This window comes from Lonchura striata, chromosome 20 (assembly GCF_050655825.1).
Source record: "Lonchura striata isolate lonStrDom1 chromosome 20, ASM5065582v1, whole genome shotgun sequence".
Lineage (NCBI taxonomy): Eukaryota > Metazoa > Chordata > Aves > Passeriformes > Estrildidae > Lonchura > Lonchura striata.
In genome coordinates this window covers 15,082,798-15,098,175 of record NC_140722.1, presented here as the reverse complement: position 1 = coordinate 15,098,175, position 15,378 = coordinate 15,082,798, and the positions used below count along the sequence as shown (strand labels likewise).

Genomic DNA, 15,378 nt, shown 5'->3' with positions numbered 1-15,378 from the left:
CAGAACCCAGCTCGGAAGCATCTGCATTCAGCACTCCCACTGAAGGAGAGTTGCCACGTCCCAACTCATTCAGAATCCATCTGCCATATCTGCAGGAGTGCAGATCAAGCTCAGTCTAAACCTATGACTCCAAACCATCCTACCCTGCTCTTCAGGAAGAGGCAGCTTGAATGGAACACAACTTACAGCTAGAGGAGGGAACATTCCTTACATCTGATCAGCACTAAGCTCTCAGGCAGGCAGGAACTGAACAAGATCCAAGTCACATTAACTTAGTAAAGTGCTTGTTGGATGTTTTTAGAGAAACTTCCTCACCCCAGCTCAGTTGGGGTTACTCCTCTGCATCCAGAGCAGAATGAATTACTTACACTTCTCCAAAGGTGTAGAAGTCTGGTATAACATAATGCCAGGCTCCTAAAACGCTGGCACATGATCACTCCAACCCAAACAAGCTGTGACAGGCTGCCAGGTGTCTCAGGTGGGACTGCACGAGGTGTTGTGCAACCACCAATGCAGCTCTCGCACTAAGTGCTGCCAGTGCAGCAATGAAAAACAGCAACAAGACTTGAACGTGATTAGTATTATCCAACTGCTTTGTTATAAATATATTATATACATTCAAACATCACATTAAAATATTATTCCATTACACCAGAAGAGATTAAGGCTTTATATTATTTACAGAAACAAGCAAGCACCTTAAAAAAATAAAAAGAACAAAACACCGGTCATTGACATTTCCCTTCTAACATTACGAGTTTGATACCTTGAGCTCTTGAATACAGCTATTTGCAGTGTGCCCAATGCTAGAACTATTTCAAACATTTATTGTCAGGGTAGGAAACACTTGATAGAAGACTCAGCAGTGAGCACTCCACACGAACAGACACATGTGCTGTAGGGTGCCCTCCCTCCCCTCAGAGGCCCCTGAAGTTGAAGGCTTATGCAGAAACTCAATTCCACGAGGAGAGTAGAACGATTTTGTTTTAAGGGAAACTGAAGACACTTGAGGATTGGTGGCCCCTGGAGGAGCGGGATTCTCGAGGTCTGTTCCACATGGCATCAATCAGGCTGAACATGATCGTGCAGAGCTGTAGGTGGATCAATCACCGTGCATTGAGCAGTCATGATTTCCAGGCTTCCATTGCTCCCCCCGCTCTCACGCAGTGCCCCGCACTCCAACACCGAGTGCCGACCCTGCCAGCGCTCTCCCCGCAGGTCCTGGGCCGCAGGCTGTCCGGGAAGTTTGGGAATGTTGATACAACACACGTTTCCTGCGCCCCACGTGCCCCCGGCGTGCCCGGTACCTCACGGATACAGCGACGAAGCAAGCTCTAAGGTGTAAGCAGACATGGCTACACAAAAAGGTGCTCAGTGAGAGTAATCATCTTCATTTCAAGTATTGTTTTAAGAATTAGTTCTTTTCATTGCAGTCTGTGTTAGCACTTTTTAGTTTGTGCTTTAGAGTCTGTTATTTCTTTGCAGGTCTTGAATTTGGCTGATGGCTTTATTATTTTTTTTTTTCTTTTAAAAACAACATTGGCAACAAGTTAAGGATTGCAGAAGGCTGGCAGAAGTTATTTGATTTTCTGAGCCCATTTCATGTCATCTGCTCTTGGCTTCTCCCCAGTAAGTCCTTGGATGATGTTCTCCAAACATCTCCAAAATCTTATCTTCTCTAACGGATAATTCAGCCAACCTAATGGATTGCAAAGGAGAAAGAGGATTAGTTTGTCATAGCGTCCAAAGTTCAGCGTTTTTTTAATGAGAAAAAGAAGCAACCGGCCCAATACTGCTAATAATGGTCAGGCTTAAACTCTCAGCACATAGTAGGACTTAAAAATAGCTCTTTAGGTGGCAAGATTTTTGCTACCATCTGTCAAGTCAGGCTTCTTAATTGTACCATGTTTCTACATGACATTCTGCTAATGAGAATTAGATTTTTTTCTTGGCAGAGGTTTCAAAACCCACATGAACCGTTTGTCAAAGCCAATGAGAGAATGAAGAACCAGGATGGTTTAATTCCAGCTGTCTGATTAACTTGATAACTTATTTAGGATTGTGCAACACTGGTGACTGAGCATTCCCACCTGTATGGATATAAAAGGAAGCTAAAGCTTTCTGCAGACCTGTCCACCTCTGAGTCAGAATGAGTGGATGCTGAAAATCCAGAAGCTTGGCCTTTAGAAATGAGCATTCCAGAGCAGCTGTGGACATTCTGCTCTTTTTGAGCAGCTTTAGTGAACAAACCCCATTAGTGGCCTGAGCTCGAGAGCCCAGGCAATCAGATCCCAGCACCACTGAATGCTCCCTGAGGCTCCGAGTTCCTGCAGCTGATCACAAACCTTCCCCCACACTGTCTACGCAGTTCTGCCAGGAGCCTGCGAGAGCACAGTGAGCTGCCTGGCCCTGCAGGTGTCACACAGTGTCCTGGCAGGGCCCTGCAGGTGTCTCACAGGTGTCACACAGTTATCTCACAGGTGGTCCCAGGGCCCTGCAGGTGTCTCACAGGTGTCACACAGTTATCTCACAGGTGGTCCCAGGGCCCTGCAGGGCACAGTACCCGTGGTGATGCAGAAGTAGGTCTCGTGAGGGGACACGTGGTGGATCCTGTGGTGCTTCCGGGGCAGGATGATGTGCCAGTCCTGGAGGAATATGACCCAGCGTGGAAGGCCGAAGTACGTGTGGGACCACTTGTGGATCTGGTTCGTCATGGTTATGAAGATGATGAGGGCAAAGACGTAACACTCCCAGGGACAGGTGTCACACAGCGCCTCTGCAAAACACCACGGGCAGCTGGGGCAGCGGCCACGGAACTCACGCTGCTGCCAGGACAGCAGAGCTCCTGCTCCTGCTGCAGCTGGCAAAGGCCACCACAGCTGCTCTGGCACAAGTGTCACAACAGCCAGCAATTCCCAAATGTCACCAGACAGGCTGGGAAGTGCCAAATCTGTCAACACGCCATAAACAGGAAGGCAAATTGAGTCTATAAAATTAATTTGACCCTTTAGTTTTTGACCAACACACCATAAACAGGAAGCCAAACTGAGTCTATAAAATTAAATTAAAATTAAATTTATTTAAATTTAACCCTTTACTTCTTGACTTATGCTTTGCACAGGGATTATGCACTGTTTTGTGTTACACACTTTGGAACAATGAGTTTCCCCAGATGTTCACAGCTTGGTCCCTCTCACAAGAAACGTATTTAGCACAACTTCTAATTTTCCTTTCCAACTCCCTGATTCTCTGCTGAGCTAGAGAACTTCACTGTGCCACCTTTTGCCACCAGACCTCAAAGGAAAGAAAAGTTTCCCTCCTTCCTGCTGGGAGCATCATGCTTTCAACAGCTATTTCTTGTCATATCCCATCCGTGGATTCCTCCAAACTTCACACGTTCATTCAATAGCAACAAGAACACTAAATCCACAGCAGTCAGAAGTAACAGCTTACCTGGGGAAAAAGAAACAAACTTGTAGGCCATGTTTGCCAGGGGGACCAGTGTCATGAAGCAGTTGTCTCCATTGGTCTCTATGAAATCATGTCTGGTGATTGCTGTGGGGTCGATATGGTGCTCTCTAAAGGGTCTGATGAAAGCCTGGGGAAACAAGTGGATAAACACAATAGCACACTCAATAATGCTCTTGGAAAGAAAAATATTACAAAAATAACCCCAACAAACCCTCTCATACACTCAAATCTGATGACTGAGTTGAAGAGAATTCATAGTACAAAGGATGTAAATGGGATTCAAACTTTTGTTATGACACTTCAGAAAATCTGATCTACATTTGCAAAGCAATTCAGTTCCCCCACACAAATCCAGGTTTTCTTTGCTTTTCAGTTTTCTTCTTCTAAATTTTCATTTAGGACCTTTAGTATGCAATCTTAAAAACAAAGCATCAGCACCCTTATTTCCCAGGCAAATTAAGCTGTGAAATTCACTTGCTAAGCAGAATCATCCAAGGGAAAAAAACACTAAAAAATAGGATTCAGCCTAGCATATTTATGGGCTGCAGATGCCAGCACTAATAGACTAAATGCAAATTAAGTGACTGGACAAAGCAGTGGAAGACAGACCATACAGAAGTCACCTCTAGGAGCAGAAATCACATCTGAACACACAGAGCAATTGTTTTACTGTGTGGGACACAGCACAACTGTGATTTGCCTTTAGCACTTCCAGCATGTTCAGCCTATGCAAACGTGTCTTGAGCAGCCTCAGCTCGTGGTTATTTAGCACAGAGTCTCTAGCAGTAGGGTTTTTAAAAGTTATTTACACTGTGGTCCAGGGAGACAGGGGTTTAAGACTAAAGGTCTGTTGAAAAAAGCCAAACTTGACAGTTTTAATTCTGCTGTTGTAGTTTGTGTAACTCTGGATAATAACAAGGAATAGCCCTTTTTAAATTTTTTTTTTATAATGATCCTTCTAATATTGTACTGTGAGGAGTAATTAATGGTAGCTATTAAGAAATTTAATTAAGAAAACAGATTGTTGCTTACTACAGAAGCCAGCGCACCTTCCACTAAGCAACTGGCATTTGTAGCTGCAGGTGTATGATACATATCAAATTAAATCTTCAGTCACCACCATTCTAGTAATAGTGTGTTACTACAGGGGCCCACAGAAGAGGGAGCTGGGAAGGGACTTCGGAGCCTTCTTGAGCTAAAGAAGAACAACGTCAGACCTTTCCAACGATGGGGAGCTCCACAGATCCCCAGGTGTCTGCTCCCCAGTGGAACAGTCCTGAGAGGAAGTCGGCTGTGATAACTCCTGCAACTTGAATGAGAGAGAGAGGGTCAGACAAACACAGCATTTTTACTAATTCAGCCACATCTTCTTATTTCAGAAGTTTACTTGTTTATCTGCCTCTAACTTAGGTGTTTACAACCACATGAGCTCTACCCACTCTGAATAAACATATGGTCAGGCAATTAGGAAAAAGAGGTTAGCAAGAAACTATGTGGACATCAGCAATCTTCCTTAAATCTGTATATGTGTTTAGCCCATCTCCTACAGAACAGAAATACCTTCCCTAGTGGGTGCCTTTTGTTTAGCTGACCCCTCACCTCTGTGGTCCTTATTCTCACCTTTCATTTTCAGAAAGGAGAAGAAATAAAAAAGCTCTTCTATTATAAATCAGCCCCTGCTGTTGAATCCATTATCCAGTTGGCCCAAACTCTTAAATGCAGCAGGAGACACTTCATTCTTTATCTCCCCCTTATTACACTGAAGACAGTTTATTTTCCAAGCAGTAAATTCTGTGCATTTGTTCTTGTTTCAGACCACACATGCAGGCTACAGCAAGAGCGGGTGGGACACAATAGCGTTTGGATCTGCTGCTAGCAGCTGAAAGGGCAAGCAGCCTGGCTTCAGGGGAAGACATCCAAACAACACTTCTCTTTGCAAGGACTCAAATGCCATTCTCGCTGAGGTAATGCCCCCATTAGCCTGCCTTGCCTCCAGCTGCTGCATCATCCCAGTGAGATAACTGCAGGAACAGCGACACAAATTGAGGCAAAATACTGACACTTCAGTAGATGTTCCTTGTGTTGCTCTGATGTCAGCTGGTAAAGGCAAGAATGGAGGGTGCCTGGAGCAGTGCATTATACTAAAGCAATTGGGAGGAAACCTAACTACCAGCAATCTTGTTCCAGCTGTACTGTAGCAGGGTGTGCTCTCTCCTCGGCACTTGTGGAGGGTGAGGCGCAGTAAAAGAGCGAGAGCTGTGCTGAGGTTCCACACAAGCAGCATGGTGACACTTGGTGTGTCTCCTGTCCCCGGGCTCAGAGGGCACATCCCACTGATGAACTGGGCTCAGCACCCTCCCACACCCAGCACTGGCTTCACTGGACGTGGCAAGACCAAGGCACAGGAGTTCAGCTGCTGCTCAGAGGTGGCGGCAGATCTCGATGCTCTGCATAGAGGCTGGGAGGGCGAGAGGGGACTGACAGCCCTGAGCATGGGTGAAATGTTAACCACAGTCAGAAAAAGCAAGATAAACCAGAAGCCAGCTCAGTGCAGATTTAGGGAAGTCCTGATCCACACACATTAGCTTTCTTCCAGCTCACTGAGACAGGGGTGAGCATCGGCCCATCCAGGGGTCATCCCCGAGGAGGAGGCGATGCTCGGAGCACACAGAAGGAGGGCAGGAGGACACGAGCTGCAGGACTTGCTCACAACACTGGGATCTTTTGGTTTGCAAGTAGACTGCAGAATTAGGAGGAAGGAAGGCAGCACAGCACATAGGGAGCCCAAACTCCAACCAGTATCCAAGCAAACACTGGACTGCCACATACATTTGCTGGAAATGCTGCTCTGTCCCGTTTCCCCAAACTTGTCATTCTCCCAGGCACAACACCAGGTGCCTCTCCCCACAGCAGAACCTGTGGCTGGACAAGCAACTGCCCCAAACACACCAGGGACACAGGGCACCTCTGTCTGGCTCAGAAACCAGGGAATGTGTAGGGTTTGTGACCCAGGAAAGGCCCCTCTCCACTGCTTCAGTCAAACTGAGACAACTGCAACCTCTGCTCTTGTGGGTGACTCTCAAACCACTTCCCGTGGCCAGGCTGCTCCCAGGGCCTGCAGAAGGAGGAGGCCCCACAGGAGCTTTGAGAGACAAAACTGCTGTGCACGTTTAACATTAAAAGTTGTACTGCACCCAAGTTTCAGGAGCTGAGCATAAGCTTGGTTTGGGGTAGGTAGAATGATCAAATTGTAACCTTGAAGTCTTACAAAGCATACAAAGTTTCATAGTTACTGCAAAAATTCAGTTAGAGTCTCTGGAGAGGAAGAAACCAGGATACAATGTCATTAAATAACTTGATGCTATTGTGTAACATCCCTGAGAAGTACAATCATGTTTAATCAGTCACTGCATGAACTGGTTGGACAGCATTAAAGGGTTGGCGCAGCTAACTTCACACACAAAAATATCTTCTTGTCTAAAAATCAATATGCCAAAGAACCAGTTGTTTGTCACTTACATGCTTATGAAAATAAAATGCCTTAGACACCTGGAGTCCCCATTTAGTGACTTTCAGTACAGAGAAGGCAGGGGTTTGGTATTATGGCAAGTTACAAGGCTAAGATTATAATCCCTGGACGTTTCAACAAGTATAACCTGCAGCAGCTTGAAAGGGAAAAAAGAAGTGTTCATAAATTTTGCTAATAAAGCTGAGGAACTTTCAGTCAGAACCGGACCTGAGAGTGCCCCCAAGCAGGGCTGGGACAGCAAATGCATCACTACAGCAGTTTTATCACACTGTGACCAGGGCTGCCAACAAGTCCTGTCTGCAAACCCACACTCCAGGGACACGGACAGCCTGGGCTCCGTCACAGCAGCTGCCCTGGCAAGCCTGGCACGTCGCTCACAGAGCAGGCACCTCTCCTTGGGGCTACTCCCTGCTCTGGGAATGCCTTGGGACCAGTGCCCTGCCTCCAGCACTGAACTATTGTTTTCGTTTGCTAGCTGAGATTTCTGGTGTAATTTCAAGAGCCTTTTAAAACAAAATTTCAGGTGGAAACTCATTTTAATGCACCTAATAAATCCAAGATGAAGTGCCATCCTTGGAGCTGTGAGGCAGCAGGATGTGGAGACCTGAGCCATGTGCCCAGCACTCACTTCAGCCAACACTGGTGTCTCTGGAGTGTTTTTTCTCCAACATCTGCCACACCTTTCGTGTGTTACACACTCATGTCTGGCTCTGCAATGCAGCTGACCAAGGGCAGCCCTGTAGAGCTGCTGGGGCTTGAAACGAAAAGGTTCTGGGCCTTGATGAGATCCAGTTTCTGGTTTGAAACTGCACTAAGTGATTTATTCCTGTGTGCTCTCTCTGGCTAACCCACAACCTCTGCAATGCTGAAACATGTACCTCAAATGGGTTAAAAAAACAAATCAGTTGTCCATCTTTCAAGAGAGCAGTAATTAATTGTAACTTGTATCATGTCACAAGATGTTCCAAAAGATATCTGCCCTATGTGGGGCAGTTCCTAGGAATATAAACAGGTTACAACACAAAGTTAACTCTTCTTTTTTTTTAAGACTGCAATGAACAGTCCCTGTCATGAACAAATGTGACTGCAGATAACAGTGACATGCATGAATCAAGTCAACCAACTTGGAAAAAAGGGGTTTAAAACCCTGTACAAAAATAGGAGGAAGGAGAGGAAAATGAAAACCAAGATTCATGCTGTAACTTGCCAAACTTTTTATCTAGATGTTATTAATATATGGACTATATATTCAGCTCATGTATATTGAATGTGCTGGACACCACAAGATCACCTGAAGGTATGAGGGCTTTCAAGCCTGATATTACATGTCTTGGTGAGGCTTTTCTGCTTACCACACAATAATCCCTCTACCACCTTGTCCCTGGCACTACCAACCTTCAATTACAGTGGCAGAGGCTGCTCTGGTTCTGTGGCACTGCAGGGATGCTGTCCTGCTGCAGTGGGGAACACGGGGGTGCTCAAGCTCCCTCACAGCCCCACTGCAGCCAGGGCAGCCTGAGTTTACTGGGTGCTTGTGTGCATGCAAATAAAACACCAAACTCAGATCTGCACAACTCTCAGCTTGCAGAAAGAGGAACAGCTCCATGGCTGGAACAGAGCATGACTCGAGTTAGCACGAGCCACGGCAGAAATCCATCCTCTGCCTACTCCTTTTTTTTCCTCTTTTTTGTTTTACGGTGAGGAGGGGAAGGAAATTGTCTCATCTCTGCTAAACCACCTGGGAGACAAGAGAGTCCCGTGGCTCTTCCTGTCCACCAAGCTCATCCTTAGTCAGCAGGACATGACACAGCCTGAGCTGCTCGAGGCAAGGCCACCACGGTGTCCCTCAGTGCTGCACTGCCCTGCAGGCCCCGAGTGAGCCAGCAGGGCCAGGGCACCGGTGCCACGCTGCCCAGCACTCGGGCAGGGACACTCAGGGAGGGAGTGCTGCCCACTGCCAGCACGGCAGGGCAGATCTCCTGGCCCAGAATCTCCGGGTTAAGGCATGTGCAGTAGTGCTCGTGTTACAGTGCTGTGTGCCTCTGCAGGCACAGAGAAAGGAGCTGTGACACCCGTTAATTACAGACACAGCGTTTGGGCTCAGTGGAACCATGCAGAATGTTCAAGTCCTTCATTTCCTACAGGAAAATGTGTATTTACATAAGAGCACACAGAGGGTCCCCGTGCAGGGAACAGGTCTGTGCAGCAGAACAGATCCAGCCCACTGGAACAGATTCCCAAAGACCTGGCAGGAGCTGGATCTCCAGCTCCGTCTTTATTAGCAGAATGTTTATTTTATGACTTCCGATCAAGGTCAACATTCCAAACCGAGCCTGAGGGAAGCTGTCAGTGGAACACACCTCACCCTGTGGGTGACTCAGGATTCCCAACTGTGCCCATGGAGCTGCTCACGTATTTAGGAACCAGGACTTTTATGGATATGACTTGCACAATATGCAATAAAATCTAATAATCACTGTGAATTACAAACATCATTCACACTTTACCTGGAAAAACAATGTATTGAAGTCAGCAAAACAAGATAGCCTGAAGCATTACAATTTTATGGCACTTGTTTTTGTACACACTATCCATTATTTCCACACCACTTTATTTATACAGAATCCAGATTCTGCTACTTTAATCATTCACAACTACTTAAACAATACTATCAGTGAATTGGCTGCTTTATCAGTTAAACTGGTAACCAGGATATCAGAGAGCTCCAGCTTTTATCAATATTAACTTTGAGATGAAAGCCAGCTGCAAACAGATTGCACCACAGGTTAACCATCATGCTGATTCCCTTGGCTGATCTGCCCCCATCCCTAAGGAGCAGCTCCCATGCCATGCTCTCTCCATTCCTCCCAACACCTGCACCTCATCAGCTGAGAGCACGCAAGAACCCAGTGCAGTGTTTTGGGTGGGTTTTGTTTCTTTTGTTTGAACTCATTAGCAATGCACAGCACTGATGATGAACAAGTACCATTCTCTTCCAAAACACACACCCCACACAGGTTATAGCAAAGCTATTTTTTTCTAAAGCACAGGAGCTGAACATCCTATCAGAATGCTTCACTGGTTCTTCCTCTCCTCCACAGAAGAGGTGGAATCAGCTTTTCTTATACTCCTGGAAAAAGTCATCATTCAGGATAATAAAGGCCAAACATCACATCCTGACGTGAAAGCACAAGTCTTCAAAATTCTTGTGTTCAGTCTGCAGTCCCCAGAAATGAAGCCAGTTTGGTGCCTGAAGCACCTTTTATTCCTGTCCAGCAAGCTCATCTTTGAGCTTTTGCTTTCTGGAAAGTTCTTGTGAATATTTTTGTCGAGCAAGGTATTTTGTTTCCAACTCTGATCATTTTGACAGCTCTTTTCCTTCTCAATGGTCCTTACACTTGCAGTGACTATACAAGAATACCAAACTTACTCAGCTACATCAAAACTTCCCCTCTGAGAGCCTGAGAAGCCACTGAAACGTAAAGACAAAGCAGTGACACGTTTTGCAGATGGCCTCAGTTGCAGAGGCTCACACGCAGATGTCCCTGTCCCTTCCCAGCAGCAAGCCAAGCCGAAAGGATCCCACATCACACGAGCCTTGCCTTGGGCAGGCAGCAGACAGCTCCTACTTACAAATCCCAATGAGAACCGAGGGCGTGTGCTCCAGCCGCAAGTACAAGAGGAGATTGTAAAAATTGAAGCAGATCAGAGAGAAGCATAAGATGACAGAGATCCATTCTTGCAGTCTCTTTCCTGTTGGAAAGAACAAGGAAAAAAGCATGTTTTACTTTTATCTGAGAGGACATTTTGAAGCCTGAAGTAACAAAGACAGACCATTCTACTGCCTGGATGACTTGCTCCGTTTGTCTGACAGGGAACTGAAACAGAAATTTATTTCTGTGCACCATGGGAGGTGCAAACATTTTCTTAAATGACACCCTCTTCCCCAAGCCACTACTAACCTCTTCCCTCTGCCCTTGTCCAATTAACAGGGCCAAATCAGACATGATTTCACTCATTTCACACTGTCCTAGTTTCCCTCTCCCTGAGACTGCTGGCATAAATTTCCTCCACGTCACATCTTTTCTCAATTTGCAATTCATCCAATATTCAGTGTTGCTGGAAGGGCTGAATCTGGGAACAAATTTCTGGCCTCAAACATATTTAAATCACCTTGTGATCTGTAATATTTACAAGCTCTGAGATCCTAAAAGCTGCTGTACTAATAGGGAAGAGCACCATTCTCACCATTCTGCATTTCGGTGGCCCTGGAATAGCTCGTCTAACGTCACAAGTATTCCCCTGAAGCTTCTCCCTGAACTGCTGTCTTGTCTGGGCCTTCCTGCTCCAGGCAAAGGCTGGCAACTCCCAGCCACTCTGAGATGACAAGGGACAGACCCAGAAAAGAGAGAACTGGCACAAACTTTCTCCTGCACCTTGCTGTACCACTTTATACCTCTATAAAAAATCATTTACTGTCTATAAAAAGGGAGCAGGCACATCAGAGTATGGTACCACTGGGAGTATCAGCTTAGCAGAGAAAGCTGCTCCCTGCCCTTCACTGCTGGATCCCCACGAGGCAGAGCGCAGGGAACACTCAGGGTGAGATCTGCAGGATCAGGGCACAGACACAGACCTTTAATACCCAAGGCCAAGAAGATCTGAGCTGTCACCAGAAGGGCCAGGCTGCAGGCAGCTCTTAATGCCCCCAGGAGCTGCCAGGCCAGTCCCTGCCTGTTGTAGGGGTCAGTGGGCACAGCCTCCTCCTGCCCAGGGCTCCCTGGAGCAGCCACCCCACAGCCCTTGCCCACCCCTCTGGCAAAGCAGAGCACAAGGAAGGCTCAGGCAGGCTCCAGAGAGGTGCACGTGCTCCCAGGAGCAGAGGCACACTCAGGCCTGGCAGGTGCCCAGCCTCTGTCCTACTCCTCCTCTCTGCTGACCTAATGCCTGATCAAATTTCTCCTCCTAAATGCTAAATCAAGTCCTCCTTCTCACTGTACCACACAACGAGCAGGGAAGGTAGGAACATAAACAGAGGATCAGTCTTATCTCCCATGTGCCTACAAGGCAATATTTGAAAGTGTGAACAAAGACTTGGACAGGTCAGTTTTAGACATTCTAGAAGGCCCGTGGGTATATAAATTAACACTCTGCAGCAGCAAGGAGAGAATAGTAAAATTAAATTAAGACACAAGAACAGCCATATTTGACAGCACTATCAGGTCACAATGTGGGTGAATCTATAAACAGATCCCTGGAGTAATGAAAGTAAGAGTTAATTAACACACACTTCCTGCATAAGAAAACCACACTGATTAGAGGAGCCAAGCGGGTAGATCCTCATGAGCAGCTGAGTGCTGCAAAGGAGGCTGGCAAGTCCCCTGAGCTCAGTGTGTGCAAACACCTCTGGAATCTGAACACAGGGATCCAGCGAGGCTGTCGAGATATCCAGGTTCAAAAACACAGCCTCAGCTCTGCACTGGGAAGGCAAATCACTCAAGGAACTGAGTCAGCGCTGATAACTTGAGTTTAAAGGGCACTCAAATCCCAACGTCTGGGAAGGAATGAATTGCCAAAGCCACAAAGCGTGTCCTTAAAGAAATCAGGGACATATTCCAGTCATGTTCACTCTGCACAATTCAATGCAATCCCCATTCTTATGGATTCAGAATTTGAACATGATACACTTCCACCATAATACATATTCTGGCATTGCTTATGCAAATTATTTATGTAATTCCAGAAGAAATCTGCATATCTAATACACCCTCAGCTCCCTGACATATCGCTGTACGTGTGGTACAGCAGTGAGAAGGGCAGCAAGATCTTTGGGGAGGAAAATCCTTTCCTTATGAGCCAGAGCAGTGGTAAAATCAGGAAGTGCTTTTGTGTAAAGCACAGGAATCAGTCCCAGATGGAACAGAGCAGCTGAAAGGTGTCACAAAAGACCTGCTCCAGGCAAGCTCAAGGGGAGCAAAAGAAACTGAAACGGGCAGACTTGGCCCAGTCACACAAACGAACAAAGGCCTTGGAATTCTTATCATCACATGGCTCTGTGTGAGTAAGAAGCCCTACTGGTGCAGGAATTGCCTTGGATGTGCCAGCTGGGCTCAGCTGACCTGCTGGAAAACACATCTTCCCTTGCCTAATTCCTCACTAGAGAACAGATTCACTAGGAACGGCAGGAATACCCAGCATTGCTCACACTGTGAGCTGAAAACAAATTATGGCTTTTTAACATGGAATTTGCAATTTTGTCCACAGTCATTTACTGAGCACCCAAACGACAAACTGAAGCTTGTTTGACGAGTTCCAAGCTTCAGTTAGAGCGAACAGGAATTGAAGCATCCCTGTGCCCCTTTCTGAGGTGCCAGGCCTGGAGGGCAGCTGCTGAGCAGATTGCCGAGGGCAAGGCTGCCGCTGTTAAAGGCTGCCGGTGTTATCATTCCCTTCCCTTCCCTTCCCTTCCCTTCCCTTCCCTTCCCGTCCCGTCCCGCCCGGGCCCGGCCCGTGCCGCAGCCCCGCTCGGAGCCGCGGGCCGGCAGCCCCGGGCCGCCCCTTCCCCCTCCTGCGGGGGGAAGCGGGCCCGAGGGGAGGCGGCCACGGGCGACCCGGGCCGGGCAGAGCGGCGCTCGAGGGGAACGGGCGCTGCGGGAGCGGCCGGCCCCGGGCCCCGCCCGCCCGCCCGCCTCACCTGGCGAGTAGAGCTCGGCCAGCTCGCGGGCCCCGGCGTGCTGAGCGCCCCAGCGCCGCCCGCCGCCCTCGGGCTCCTCCGCGGCCTCGTCCCGCGGCGCGGCCGCCCCGGGGCCGCTCTGGGCCATGTCCGGCCGGGAAGGGCCGCGGACCCGCCCGAGCTCGGAACGGGCCGCGCTGCGCCGGCCGGGCGCGCCGGGCCCGCCCCCGCGCCTCCCGCCAATCGCCGCCGCCGCCGCGCGCCGCCGGGCCAATGGGCAGCGCCGCCCGCCGCGCGGCAGCCAATGGCGCGGCGGCACGGCCGGCGGCGCAGTGCGGGCGGGGGCGGCCTCCGGGCGGGACCGGGCGGGGCGGGGCGGGACCGGGCGGGGCGGGACCGGGGCGGGGCGGGGCGGGGCGGGACCGGGCGGGGCGGGACCGGGCCGGGCGGGGCGGGACCGGGCGGGGCGGGGCGGGGCGGGACCGGGCGGGGCGGGGCGGGACCGGGCGGGGCGGGACCGGGGCGGGGCGGGGCGGGGCGGGACCGGGCGGGGCGGGGCGGGGCGGGACCGGGCGGGGCGGGACCGGGCCGGGCGGGACCGGGGCGGGGCGGGGCGGGACCGGGCGGGGCGGGACCGGGCCGGGCGGGACCGGGGCGGGGCGGGGCGGGACCGGGCGGGGCGGGACCGGGCCGGGCGGGGCGGCAGGCGCGGTCCGGTTCGGGATGGGGACGGAAGCGGGGACGGACCGGGCAGGGCGGCGGGCACGGTCCGGTCCCGCCCGGTTCGGGATGGGGACGGAAGCGGGGCGGGACCGGGCGGCGGGCGCGGTCCGGTCCGGTCCGGGATGGAGGCGGAAGCGGGGCCGGGGCGGGGCCGGGTGGTCTCGTTCGCACCGCCCCCTCCGCCCGGTGCCTCGCGCGCCCTCTGCCGGCGCGGGGCGCTGTTCCCGCGGCAGCGCCCGCGCGTGCCCGGGACCCGCCGCAGCGGCGACAACGGGGCCGCTGTCGGTGCCTGTGGGGGCCCCTGGAGAGTGTGCCGGGTGACAGTTCGGTGCTCACGCAGCCGTTGTTAACCGGGCTGCCGGGACACCCCCGGCGGGTCCGCGGCAGGCGGCCGCCCGTGCCCGAGCGAAGGTGTAAGTTAGAGGAGAACGGGCACAGTCCCGGCCCCGGTAACGCCGGCACGGTCCCGGTCCCGGTCCCGGTAACGCCCGGCACGGCCCCACCCGCTAGGTGGCGCTCCAAGCCTGCTGCCGGGCGCGGGGCGAGGACAGGGATCGGAATCTGGACCGGGACCGGGACCGGGATTGGGATCGGAACCCGGATCGGGATCAGGATCGGGGAGGGGCGAGGATCGGCATCGGGACTGCGATCTGGACCGGGACCGGGACCGAGACCGGGATCGGGATCGGGACCGGGATCGGGATCGGGACCGGGATCGGGATCGGGATGTGGCCCAGGGCGGCGCTCGGGGGTCTCCTTGCCGGGACAGCCTCGCCCAGTCCTCGCTCCTCAGCCCTGCCGGGACCGGACGGACCCGGACGGGACCGGGAAAGCTCCCACGGCTGCGGAGCTCGTTTGCCCGGAGCCATCCACACTGAGCTCCTTCCTTTCCCCGCACCGGGGAGGCGGGAGCCGCCACCGGTGCCGCTGGTGCCACCCGGCCCCGTCCCGGCTCCTGCCGCATCCCCCGGCCGAGCGCAGC

At 51.0% G+C, this 15,378-nt stretch overlaps 1 protein-coding gene across 1 annotated transcript; it reads right to left on the bottom strand.

The window, feature by feature from the left end:
* Positions 1-575: 575 nt before the first annotated feature.
* Positions 576-13,874, bottom strand: PEDS1 (plasmanylethanolamine desaturase 1). The gene is made up of 6 exons (XM_021539211.3): positions 13,695-13,874; positions 10,634-10,753; positions 4,689-4,780; positions 3,454-3,598; positions 2,564-2,776; positions 576-1,699 (listed from the first exon to the last, which is right to left on the bottom strand). The coding sequence occupies exons 1-6, from the start codon at positions 13,819-13,821 to the stop codon at positions 1,578-1,580; spliced, it is 819 nt and encodes a 272-aa protein (XP_021394886.2). The 5' UTR covers positions 13,822-13,874; the 3' UTR covers positions 576-1,577.
* Between the last annotated feature and the right edge of the window lie 1,504 nt (positions 13,875-15,378).

Bases quoted from the DNA above. Each gene is read 5' to 3' on its own strand.
- PEDS1 (XM_021539211.3), bottom strand. From the start codon at position 13,821: ATGGCCCAGAGCGGCCCCGGGGCGGCCGCGCCGCGGGACGAGGCCGCG. The intron at 4,781-10,633 runs GTAAGTAGGAGC...CTCTCATTCAAG, and splicing joins CTCGGTTCTCATTGGGATTT to TTGCAGGAGTTATCACAGCC. The intron at 2,777-3,453 runs GTAAGCTGTTAC...GGTGTTTTGCAG, and splicing joins GTTTGTTTCTTTTTCCCCAG to AGGCGCTGTGTGACACCTGT.